Raw genomic sequence first — 13747 nt, 5'->3', positions numbered from 1 at the left:
TTGTTGGAGATCTATTCTCTTGTTGTTCTTGCCAATAAGGATTTTTTTTTTAACTGTACAACTCCGCAGTAACTACTCAGTACTTAAATAGACTTTAATAAAATACGTTTTTACTTTTACTTGACCAGATTTATAGACCAGTACTTTAATGTTTACTGAAGTAAATTTTTAACCAGAGTAACTGCACTTTTACTTATGTTCCAGTAAACTATCTAACTGTTTAGTGTTTCACTATGTAAAGTATTAATGGGTTTCAGAAACTGAAAGGGTTAATAACGAGCTCCCTTGAATGCATCATAGTATTGTTGCATTCACGTGCTACTCGGATGGTGTGTGCTCCCGAGTGTGGGAGTCTTCTGACTTCGGTGTGTTCAGGAGCTTAGAGCTGTAATTTGGGAATAGCATAGATGCAAAGATAATATTTTAGTGAACAAATCTGAGCCAAAAACAGTGCGTGAACAGCCACTAACGGTGGCACTCCTATAACACGTTTCCACTGGGAAAGGACATGTAATACAAAAAAATCGTTTATAACCATCGAGCTAACATTTTCGTTAATTCGGCATGTCTATGCCAAAAACTAAAGAACCTAAACCAACTTGGCAAGTTTAGTTTTTTTCCTGAATCTTCGTAATTGTTGCTCCGGCTTTGGAGAGCCTTCACGTGGGTTGTCCGAGTGAGAAACTCGTTATTCCTACACTACGTGAACGCGGGGCATGAACGTTGCTAAACTTCAGAGTGACAGAGAGCGGAGTCCCCTGATGCTAGAACAGTTTCAGCATGGCTATGTTTCACTTATTTGGTCCTAAAGGTGAGTAAAAATGTTGCTGTTTTGTGTTGTGTAAACAAAGAGACAATTACAGCCACTAGTAGCTTACGGCTAACCTGTTGAACATCTGTTAGCTAACTAGCTTGAACAGAACGTCCTGTTCATCTTCGTTAGTTTGAGTCTGTCAGCGGTTTTATAGAGATGCTCTCTGTTCATCCGTGACAAACACAAGGCTGTTTTTATCATTCACAGCTGATTTATTTGTTCAGTTTTCTGACTAAACGTCTCATTCATTCCTCTCCTCCTACAGGCGGGCTGTAGTCGGCGGGGAAACACTGCCTAGACCGTCCTGTGGTGAGCCACCATGGGTATGAAGTTGTCTCGTAGCGGCAGCAGCCTGTCTCTGCTCCCGGACAGACACAGCAATGGTCGGATCGGAGAAAGCAAGGACTCGGATAACGACTCTCTAGATGGGATGAGCAGACGTGAGGATATAGCACAGTTCCCATATGTGGAGTTCACTGGCAGGGATAGTATAACGTGTCCAACATGCCAGGGCACAGGACGGTTACCTTCATGTGAGTAAAGCTGCTCAAAATCACAACAATGCTTGTTTACTTTGATGAAGGTAGACTCTAATCTTGGAAATATTCATTATATCAACAAGCTCAAGTTTAGAAAAGAATATAAAATTTAGTAAACACCTTCTTTGAGAACATTATTCCAAGTCATTCATTTTAATCTCATAATATTTATCCTTAAGCCTGTCAGGAGAGCTGGCGCAGGCGCAGTGTGATTGTACACAACCACCTGATGCAATTATTGGCTCTTATCAATACAAATTTCTGTCATGTTTCAGTTTCTGTGTTTATTTTACAAGACTTTTAACTCTCAGGATTGCATTGGTGGTCATTTAGACTTATCACGTGCTATTTTCATTTTTTCTTAGCTAATGACCAATCTAAGAAGAAACTGAGCTACACTATGTTTATGATATAGTGTTTGTAATGAATATGAACAAGCCAGCATCAGAACCTGCAAGTTTCTTATGTTACCTTTGTAAAATTAAAAGGTCCTTTTTTGTCCTGAGCCAAGGATACATAAACTCACACAAACATGTATTTTATAAGAGATGTAATATCATCATGATATCAATATTGATAGATAATAGCTCAAAAAAGTGCAGATATTTTCAGCAATATATTATCAGTGCATATTGGTGGGAAATTGTGCAGTTGATAGCACAAGCATTGAACCTACCTTAGCTGAGGTTTTTTCTTTATTAACCTCAATCCTCAAACTTTAAAGTGGATTTTAAGGGCTTAAGTTTTAGGTCTGAACTACAGCTAGGTTTTTTTTTTCTGATTTGTAAAGATTGTGTAATTTAAAGCACTTTCTCAGGTAACCTGTCTGCTGTCTGTTTTTAAGTTAAAGAACTATTTCTGATTTGGAAGGATAAAAACGGTTTCACTTTTGCTAAGGAATGTAATTGATAAAAGAAGCATTTCACTATAGAATTTATGTGTTTGTCAAATTTAAAAGCAGAATCAAAAATCATGCTAGGTTTTTTTTGCAGGTGGTTGAAGGTGGGATGATAGTGGGCCATGGACCTTCTGTAGGGAACTGGTGGAGTCAGGAGGGGCATATAGGACTACTTCAGTTTTATGTTCATTTAGGAGTAAAACATTTTGAGCCGGCCAGTCTTTTATTTCTTGGAGGCTGTGGATTGGTGATCGTAGCGACTGTGGGCTTTGGGTTTTTAGTAGGAGGTAGAGCTGCAAGTCATCTTCATAAGAATGAAAGTTTAAGCCATGTTTTCCTATAAGAGCACCAAGTGGCAGCATGTACATTGAAAACAGGAGGGGAGCTAAAACAGACCCCTGAGGAACCCCACAGACAAGGGGGGCCGAAGAGGAGGATACGTCATTAAAACATACTTTAAAACTTAAGTTTCCCAGGTATGATTTAAGAAGATTTAAAGCTTGTCCCTGGATCCCAACCCAGTCTTTGAGCCTGGTGATCAGCATGTTGTAGTCGACTGTGTTGAACGCTGCACTCAGATCTAAAACAACTAAAATTGACCATTTTTTAAGGGCAGAAGTTTATGGTCTGATCTACAGCTAGTTTAGTTTTCTGCACTTAAGAAAATTGTGTTTTTGGTGTTACTTCAAGCATTTTCTAAGGTAACCTGTCTGTTTTGAAGTTATAGAAGAACTAGTTCTGATTTTAAAGTACATGCTCTTCAAAATGGCCCATCCATCATGTTTCCCTTATTAGGAAGACCAAAGTTTTACTGTTGATTAAAATTAAAATGTATTATGAGCCCTCCTGATGAGCCATTAAAGTCTAACAACGCAATCTAATGCAAAATATTCAACCATAAATTCTACTTCTGATACTCCTCTACATTTTCAGTGTTTGTTGGCGTTGTCAAAAAGGTGAAAATGGTGCTACATGTTTATTATTGAAATTTTAGTGTGTGATGCTGGTGTTTTGGAGTGCATTACATTCAAAATTGTCCCTAATTTGTCCACATACATGAGGAGAGCAAACTATTTGGAACGATGTTAGTATAGTGCACTCTAGACCACCGGCATTGCCTACTCTGAATTCCATGATAAATAAAATGTAGAATTTTATCACATTTCTGACCTTTCAGAGTTTTTGATCTTGATTGCACAGGTGGTCATAAGTTTAAGAGGTCAGAGGAAACCCTGATCAATGCTTTACATAACCTGTTTTTCTTTGCCTTATAGATCAAGTGAATGAGCTGGTTGCATTGATCCCATACAGCGACCAAAGGCTGCAGCCACAAAGAACGTAAGCCAAACAAACTCAACTATATGTGTTCCTGTCACCACAGTACATTAGTTTCTGCAGCACTCATGGTCAGACTGCATCAGTAAAATGTAAGGATGCTGCTTTACTTTGTTTCACAGGAAGCTGTATGTCGTCCTGTCCATTGTGCTGTGTCTTCTTGCTTCTTCACTTGGGGCCTTCTTCCTCTTCCCTCGCTCTGTGATTGTCATGGACGATGGAATACACACAGTCACTGTGCAGTTCGACACCACCAATCAGAAGGTCTTAATGAATATGACGGTAAGTTGTCCCACATACTTTTAGCTTAATGTAGCTCTGGCAGTTTTCTTAGTTGTCAGTTAATTAGGTGGTCTAAGCTGAAAATCAGTGAGTCTAATCCAACATTCTTTCCCTCTCATGACGGTTATAAAGTTCAGTTACAGTTAAAACATTTGAGAGAGTTATTGATTTAAAATTTGCACTTACTAAGCTGCAGCTTGAGCTGTTGTTGGAATGTAGAGATTATCAACAAATATACACTTTAGTGATAAAATGAGTTTGAAATAGTTCTAAATGAAAACTAAAAAAGATTAAAAATTGATTGCTGGATTTACTTTATGGCTGCTGTTTTTGACAACCTCTTTTAAAGTGTTCCTGTTATGATGTAACTGAATATGTTTACTTATTACTCTATCTAACAGTGAATTCATTTTTGCTTTTATTAATGATTTATCAGATGTGTAGTCATCACAATAACAGACTTTTGACTTTCAATACAATACCAGGAAATATGAAACCTGTTTCGATATCATGGCAACAAGAAATTATCTCCTAGACACCAAAACTAGCCAATGCAATTGTTCTTTATTTCCAGCCTCCTCTCTAGAGAGGTTCACTGAAGACTATAATAGTAATGAAATGCAAAGTAATGTAAGATTCACAAAAAATAACATATACCAATATGAAATGTCCTCTGAATTATTATTAATCAGTCCAAAAAGTGTATGCAATGATGCTTTTTATAATTTATTTATTCCTGTGTTGGATTTCTGACATCTGTAGATGTCAGCATTTGTGCAAAGCGTATAATTGTCATCAGTCGAGTGGTCGGGATGTAAGGAAAATATTTGTGGAACCAGGAGACATCACTGTCTGTCTCCTCTGCTCTCTTTCTGTCATTGTGAAGTTAATTTTTACAGAAAGCTAAAGAGACTAAACTAAATGTATTTGCAGACTGGTAAACAATTTGCATTGCAGAAACCTTGACAGTGGGTAATGCAGAGGCGGAGTGAGCAGACGTCTTCATGTCTTCATTAATCAAACAATATCATGAACTTTTCTTCACCTATATTTCTGCAGAGGTGTTAGCATGTTTCCAAGTTCTCTAGAGCATAACCGCTCTGAAACAATCAGTAAATAACCTCTTACCTCTCTGTAGCACCACTTTGTGTGGTTATAGCAGAGCTTGCTAGCTTTGATTGGCACCAACCGCACACTTCCTCTCAGCTTGCAGCAGCATGTCTGTTTTTCTGTCAAAACCTTGGTACTTTTGGTACAATTGATGTCAGTATAATTGCAGATGTTGTGTCGTTTGAGCAGCTGGTAATGAAAAGTATCAAAAATGATGAGTACTGTATTGTGATGTTTTCTTCCCTAATCCAATATGTCTGCTTTCATTCTCAACCTAGAGATATGAGATCTGGAGTGAGAGTACTAATCAAACCACAGAATATTTATTTTCAGCATCACTTTTAAATTTCTTTTGCCTAACTCAAAATTATGTCATCTTTGGAGCTCTTCTAAAATTCCTGTCTGTGCAGTTGAGGAAACATTTTTGATTGTATCACCAGTTTCATCAGTTTTTTTCTTTATGCATTAAAATGATTGCTAATGGGATCAGATGATAAACTGATTAGTCTGCAAGGAAATGGATCAGCTGCTGCACTGATGGGCTGCATGGTGGAAAAGTGGTTACCACTGCTACCTCACATCAAGAAGGTTTGAATCCCCATCAGATGAGGCTTTTCTGTGTGGGTTTTAGGTGCTCAGGGTTCCTTCCATAGACTGAATACATGCTTGTTAAGCAGACTGTTATTTTGAAATTATCTGTAGGTGTGGCTGTTAAAGGTGCTCTGTTGTTTGTCTATGTCTGTTAACATTTGCACGTTGGCTTTCAAAGCTCATGTGCAAATGGTGCAAATATATCCTTTCAAAATGTGCATGTATAAAGTAAGTGAAGGACTTTGGTTGGAAAAAAACATTGAATTTAAATATTTGACCCTTGGGATTCTGTAGAAATATCACAGGTTTTAGCTGTCTGACATCTTTATGTAGCTTTATCCAAATGTTGTGTTTATTCATTCATGTTGGCTTTTTTGCAGTTCTAGTTGTTGAAAACCTTTAACAAGTCAGTTTTACTGCATTTTAATGAATTATTTAAACTATAAAAAATATGTCTGAGATACACAACAATCCCTAAATTTGTACCTGTAGTGTCTTCAGCTGTATCAGGATTTCTGTGGGACATTTTTTCCTCTCCCTGTGCACCATAAAAATGAGACCATTTTCAGGCGGTATTTTGTGCAGTTTTTTTTTTATCACTGTCTATGGTGGTGAAATGTATGTCTTATCACCACACCCAGCATCAGTGTTTTATTTGAGCAAACAGTGGGTTATAAAACATGTTACATAACAGATATGGTGGTTCACTTTGTACCTCTCATGCATGTTTTACCTTTTTCCCTTTTCAGAGCACGCTGAACCTTAGCAACCCAAACTTCTTCTCAGTGTCGGTGGACAGTGTGAGCTGTCAGGTGTTTTACATGAAGACAGTGATCGGGACTCAGCAGCTACACAACGTCACCACACTCCTGCCCCTCAGTGACAGTCAGGTAAAAAAGAAGGAACATCCATGAAGCAGGAGTCTCTAATGCACAAAAACTGGAAAAAGATTTTATGTGGTTATACAGCATGTTTGGACCAAATGGGTCATCATGAAGGAAAGGGGTGAGGTAAAAGGGTTTTAACTTCTTCTTTTTTTTTTTTTTTTACAAACAAAAAATCTGAAAGAATTTTGTGCTGAAAACTGAAGACTGTGTGGCATCTGGTAAGGTTGCAAGAGGTTGAATACTATGCAAGACAATCTAATTTAAATAATAATGTTTCCTTGGTAAACATCGTCTTGCGTGCACATCACCAGTGGTGAGTTCAGGTGCAGAGTTCAGCGTGCAAACAGACACATTGTTACTGTTAAGCACATGTGTAGGTGTGCCTTGAACAGGATGTGGTGTCTGCTTTATGAAACTGTTTAAATGTGAGCTCACAGCTCTGCTGCTGAAAGGTTTTCATGCATGAAGACATCAGAACAAAAATACTCAGTGTCTCTGACCTAAAACTGAAAATTGTGCATTACTCCCCCTGCTAGAAAATTCCATAAAAAGAAAAAAATAAAAGAATGATTTAATCCTCAGAGCAAGTATTTTCTGTGAAGTGAAAGCCTCTTACTATTTTATTCAGCCATGCTATTGAGCAAAGTGCACACATGAGCTGTAGTTTATTTTGAATTAATGCATCGTACACCCTTCTAAATATTTTATCATATGTGGATAGTAAATAACTAAATTTTTGTGTTTTTGATGTGTGAATGTTCTGCAGGTGAACTACACAGTCAGTGTGGAGATTGGCAGCAGTGCACCCTACGTCTAGTAAGTGTCTCTGCTCAGACTTTGTCCAGACAGCTTTGGTGTCTCATAGGAACACAAAACATTCAAATTTATCCCTGCAGTCCTGCTGGGGAGGAGATTGTCTGGCTAAAAGGGCAGATTAGAAGTAGACCTCGAAAAACCTGGAGACCTCAGAGAGGTGGATATGTAAAAGACTTGTTTTACAGCAGCAGACTTGGAGATGTAATGCAGACAAAACAGTCCAAATTGTGGGTAAAGCTCTAAACACACTGGATCCTTCATTTCCAATAATGTAGCCAACTCCAGCCTCTAAAAGTCAACATCCTTTCTAACCCCACATCTCTAATTTGTGGTGCATTTTTACTGGTATTATCCATCCCTGACTGTAGCTGTGAGCCTGGGTTAAATATAAAGGAAAAAATTATAATGATCTATTATCCATTTTCACATATTTTTATTTATGTTTTAGTTTATTTTTCACCTATGCATATTTTTCCTGGATGCATGCATATAGTATTCATATTTTACCCAACTTGCTTAACACAACATTATAGTGTAGGTTTTTAAGTGTTGCTTTAAAGTCCCTAACCTGTGCTAACTCAATACTGATGTCAACATCATCTTTCATGATGAATAATCCTACTTTTGACTGTAATAGTTTAGCAGACTTCCCCTTTTACTTAAAACTAGAAACTTAAAGGGTTTCTATTCCTGTATTTGAAAACTTACAAATACAAATTAAACAGACAAAACTAGTTAAAAATGTTTATGTTATTGACACATGCACAGGCCAGTGTAGCAGTCTAAACATTTTGTCTCCTTTCTTTTTCAGTGCTTTCTGCACCATGCCCAGCATTAAGGTTCACAACATCGTTGTGCTTATGCAGTAAGTATCTCTTTCTAAAATGCTGCACTTTTCCATTACTCTGTTGTTTCTATATTTTATTCCATGTCCTTGTTATGTAAGTCTTTGGAAATGTTTGGGTAAAAGTGCTGAAATTACAGTTTCAAAAACACAACATCAGACAAAGCCCTGTTTTTAAAAATCAGAAAACCAAGTGAGAAAACAGCATTGAGTAGATGAGTGAAGCCTTAAAAATCTTAGTGCTTTAGGAATACTTCATCTCAGCTTTAATGAAATGCACATGAAAGAATAATGTTTGTTTTGAAACATTAAATGCAGGTTGTAGTACAAAAAGATTTTAAAGCTGACTTCAGGCACTACGACAAAGGAAAGAAAAATAGATTAAAAAGACACAGGTCTCATAAAAATGAATAATTGAATAGTTGAATAGTTATATTTGTTGCAGAACTAAACATCAGAATTCAGGAGCTCATGTTTTTCAAAGAAAATTTAAATAATGCCCAAAAGTAGAGAGGCCATCTAGGTTAAAAATACAGCAATTTAGGAAAAAATGGCTTAAACTGAAATGATAGATTGTTCTCCAGGCTGCATCAAAACATTAAAATATGAAAACTGTACCCATGACTCTGCTCAGTTGTTAAAATGCTCGAATTCTGAATGGAAAAAAAGTATTGATCTCTTTTTAAAAGTTGTATTTACTGTGATAAATTTTGACTTTTGCATGTGTGTTAAAACTGTAAAATTACATTGGATTGCTGTGCTGCCCTAGCTCATACATACATACAAAATCATATTTTCCCCATGCCATCTGGGAAACGATTCAGTTTTTTTTTTAAGAAGTTGCCCTTGAGACTATGGGACGTCCTGAGCCTTAAGGCCTTGTATTAAAGCTACATCTAGCTCATTTCTTGAGTAAATATTCTGTTATGTTCCTTCATTGCATCAACTCAGCGTTAACTTATCACCCCAGGATCTTGAGGAAGCTGTGCAGCTTTATTTTGTCATGTTGAGGAACTAAATGACAAGCAGTTTGCACATCAGTCACTTCCTTTAAGTTATGTTAGACTGTGTGAACAATTTCTTTTTTAATTTTTGCTTTAGTGTGTAGATAAACGAGTGGAAATAATCTTGATGACGGTTCCTATTTCTCTGCTTTTTGTAATGACTCAGCAAAAACGAACTCCTTTAACAATGATGTAAGAAGAGATTTAAATGCTACTCATCCTTATATCCTCAGTGGAATTAGTCTCTCTTTTTCCCCTATAAATTTAGCTGAATACTTAAAAAGACCATTTCTGGGCAAAGAAATACATTCCAGTCAGATTTTTATACTTTTGAGTGCAAGTTCTTTAAAAAAAATGTGTCATTTTTTGATGCAAGATCATGTTAGTATTATTCAGACTAATACAAATGGGCCCAATATTTACTTGGTCAGTCTGGGCTAAGGTCTGTGCTCACATTGATTTCTTCTTTGCATGTTTAAATACAGTTAGGGTGCTACAAGTCTTTAATAAGAGCAAAGACGTTATTTGTAACACTATTGACTCAGACACAGGAAATGACTCTGCGTCCCTTTTCCCTGTTATTGCAGAACGACAGCTCAGCTTTAAGTGTCTTTGTTGACAGTGGTGTGGTTTTTACTCTTCTCACTTGTTACCCTCTCTCAGAACCACAGTGAAAACCGCAAACATGGTGCGAACGACCATGAACAGCCTGGAGGCGTACCGCTACATCGACTGTGGCTCAAACACCACAGACGTCCAGCAGCACCCCACCTCCACCCTCTCACCTGCCTTATTCTTCAGCAGCACCCCTCTCCCTCTGCTGTGAGCCCCAAAACCACTCCTCAGGAGATGGGAGACACACTCCAGGAAATTACACATGGTGCTTCTTTAAAGCTCAGGTGGGATTGTGAAAATGGAGTCTGTAAATGATGGAGCTGCTTCTTGGAAAACGGGTGAATCGATCTCCACTGGACAGACCAGAGGCAGCAGAAGCGTGGTTTTGTTGTGGTTGTTGTTAGGCGTGGATATTTCTTGCCAAACAGCTGACACTTTTAGACTTAACTCACTTTATTTGGCTCATGATTGCTGAACTTTTGCTGCCTCAGGCACAATGAGTCAAATGTTCCAGTGGTCAAATACAAAACTTGAGTGAGTCATCACCAGTAAGAAGCACCACGACCATGATTTTCAGGCATGACAGACGTCAGAGAAAGAGCTTCTCTTCAGGGTGATGGCTGGCATTCCCAGCTGACCAGGCTGCCTTCCCTTTAATTAACTCTGCAGAGCTCTGTCTGTGTCTGCTGCTGCTGTTGCAACATCAGGAGAGAATTCTTCAGCAAAGCTTGAATGACCTTTGTGTTCTAACACTGTGTTCACTACAGGCTGCTAATTGAAGGAGCTAGCCTGCTGTTTCTTTTTTTGGATTTAATACAGGGATTATTTCGTATTTGCACCTTGAAACTGGGACATATTGTTACAAGTATTAATTTGCTCCCTCTTATTTAACTTTCTTGAAGTTTAAAATGGCATTGATAAGTTGCAGATGTTTTTTAAAAACTTCTCATAACAGCAAGGATTAGCATTAGGATTCAACAGGTCAAATAGAGAGAGAAGTAATAGCCTTTGAATAATTTTCTTTGAGTTATTGGTTAAAATTCACATTTGACTTCTAGTAACCTCTGATAACCTGACTCATCCTCTTGTTTCCTTTAATACATCATTAATCATCCCTTCTGCGGCTATTTAAACTTCTCTGAGAGTAATTCAGTCCAAAAATCAGAGACTTTATATTCAGGCATTAATACTTCACCTGGTATTCTTGAAGAACTTTCCGATAGGTAGAAAAAAAAATAATAAATTGAAGATATTATGATTTTTTTTTAAAGGGATAGTTGTTTGTAAATTTATGTATGAGAGATTTTAGTTGTGTTTTAAAAATTATGGTTCTTAAAAAAATGAGTTGTGAATAAATAAAAGTAATTATAAATACATGATGTGGTTGTGTTTACTTGGAAACCATTTAGAGCTCAAGAAATTAGCTGACTGAAGAAGTAATCTGCAACATTATTGATTTTTGATCAATGCTTACGATTGATTTAATTTTTTAGCAGAAAAAAAGTACTTGACATCCTGGTCACAGCTCCTTAGTTATCAATATTTTCAGATTTTTGAAAAATTAAATGTCAATGTATCCTGAATGCATCATTGAGAAATAAATCTACAAAACATCCGATAATGCAAATGATCTTTCTTTGACGTGATCTATCCAGATTAATCTGGGCTTTAAATGTGTAGAGGTGACCCAAGTCAATCATGGTTATAAAAACAATTTCAAGAGCTTATATGAGATAAATATTCAGATTTTAAGATACATGAGGTCTATTTCAGGACATCCACAAACAAAAATGTTGGCTAATGCTTTGATTTTCAAGCATCCAAGCTAATCTTTGCACTGACTCTATGCGTTATGCTTATGTTATGATGCTTTGTCTTATTTGTGATTCTGATTATTGTCAAAGCCCTTCATAAGGTGCTGTAAATAGTAAAGCTACTATTATTCTGTACCATGCACAAGCACACTTGAGACCCACAGTCCAGATTTTTTTGACCAGTGTGAGTGCTCCCTAACATGCTCACACACACTTCCTTGGCCCTGGCAGCGATGTAAGAGGTGAGCTTCAGCACGGCACAGTTGGTAATGCACAACCACGAATGCACAACCTCCATGTAATGTATAACTGATGTGATCATTCCTACCAGCGACAATTCAAGCATTAAAACGGGGCATAAATAAACTAGAGGAGTAGTTCCCAACCTTTTGCCTTAGGGCCCCCCACTCATGTCTGAGAACAACTAAGCCCCCAATGACCCATTTGATTGACAAAATCCCCCCCAAAATAGGCCCATATAAACCTATTCATGACAAAAGATCTATGAGTAAACTATTGATTATTATAATGGTGTAGAAGGGCCACTCTAGGAAAGAAAAAACTCAGAATTATCAAGTTTAAAAGTCTGTTAATTTACAGGAAAAAAATTACTTTAAAGGTTGTAACTAAACCAAAACAGAATTGTTGAGAATATAACGTTTGAAAAGTTGAAAATCCAACCACTATTTTCAGTTTGGTTTCATTTTTTTTTTCTTCACACTGTTATAAATTTAGGATTTTAAAATTGTGATTTTTTTTTTGTTTTAGTCTTAAAATTTAAGACATTTAAATCTAAAGATTCCATCTTTTTTTCTTGTAAATTTCAGACATTTTAAACTCTAAAATGAGAGTTTGATTTCTTGCAAATACATAACTTGTTGAGTTAAAAAATATGAATAAATAAAATTTCTTTCCAATTTTTTTTTTTGCACAAAATTGAACAGACTATGCCTTTCTCTACCTTATGATTGGTCCTAATTCATTGTTTCTAATCTTGGTTTAAAAAAATATATGTTCATCTAATTTTGACAACATCAGAGCAGACAGGGTCCTGTGCCCCACTCTGAGATCTTTGGTGCACCCCTCAGAGTGCCTGGACCTCAGGGTGAGGTTTGTTGCATCCCATGTATTGCACTTTACAATGGCTTCAATTTTCAGCTCAGGAGGTTACAGTCTGGGCTTAATATTGGCAGCGGATCAGCCGTGTTAACTCACTTTTATTGTGAAGCTGTGAATGAATGCACTTTAATGCAAACACATCATTAATCACTGACACAGCAAACTTTTTTACTTGTATCAGTGGCGTATTATCCAGTGTTCATTAATGCTAAAAACTAAAATTATAAAATCAATAAATGGTTGCAGGGATGTCATGATACCAGAATTACTTAACAATATCGTGCTAAAAAAATCAATATTGATGCCTGTTTCAAAACCAAGGCATTAAAAAAAAAATGTCCTTGGCACCCATTGTTGGCTAATGTCTCCTTATTATTTATTTTACATCAAACTTACTCAATGTTGCCAATATATTTGCACATTAACACAATTTGAAGGAATTTTCTTGCAATGTTTAAAGGATGTATTCCTCCTCAGAGCACCTGTCTTATGAAAAAAAAAAAAAAAAAATATATATATATATATATATATAAATTTGCACTTCTATTCCATTTTGCATTTAATGAATATATCATTTAAAACACATGGTATGAGGAACTATCAACTCAGATTAATGTTGTCTAACTTAGTACAGAAAAACAAGACACATACACTTTTGTATTCAGGGTACCACATAATTTCAGTTTAATTCTATTCTTCATTCTTGGGCATACAAAATAGCATAACATCCTTTTCAAACAAACAAATGTTTCCTTTTTATGTCTCATACGCTGTCCGATAGCTGCATGTGAAAATATATTACTACATAATACAGAAAACAGACCACAATATATTATCACTGTAATACCAGGAGTGTTTGTCTTGGGTTTAACAAAAAAGGCATCACACTACATGAATGCATAGTACAAATACAAGAAGCAATAAGTACAAAAATATAGCTGGATAAAAAGCTTATTAATACACGAGTGCTTCATCTTTGGTTAAGTTCATCAGTCTTTAGGCCTCCGCCTGACCTCTGAGGGTTTACCTGCCTTTAGTTTGTTTATTGAATTTAAGAGTCGGTGAATTTGGTTTAAAGC

General features: G+C 36.6%; 1 protein-coding gene across 1 annotated transcript; it reads left to right on the top strand.

Annotated features, from left to right (window-relative positions):
- Nucleotides 1–455: 455 nt before the first annotated feature.
- Nucleotides 456–11268, top strand: tmem106c (transmembrane protein 106C). Its single transcript, XM_041800466.1, has 8 exons — nt 456–811; nt 1080–1347; nt 3526–3589; nt 3709–3868; nt 6319–6459; nt 7223–7272; nt 8084–8137; nt 9784–11268. Exons 2-8 carry the CDS (start codon nt 1134–1136, stop codon nt 9944–9946), a joined length of 846 nt encoding a protein of 281 aa, XP_041656400.1. The 5' UTR covers nt 456–811; nt 1080–1133; the 3' UTR covers nt 9947–11268.
- The last annotated feature ends 2479 nt before the right edge of the window (nt 11269–13747 follow it).

The sequence above is a fragment of the Cheilinus undulatus genome, linkage group 11 (assembly GCF_018320785.1).
Source record: "Cheilinus undulatus linkage group 11, ASM1832078v1, whole genome shotgun sequence".
In the NCBI taxonomy this organism is placed as follows: Eukaryota; Metazoa; Chordata; class Actinopteri; order Labriformes; family Labridae; genus Cheilinus; species Cheilinus undulatus.
The sequence above is the reverse complement of the archived record's forward strand: the minus strand, read 5'-3'. Positions and strand labels throughout refer to the sequence as shown.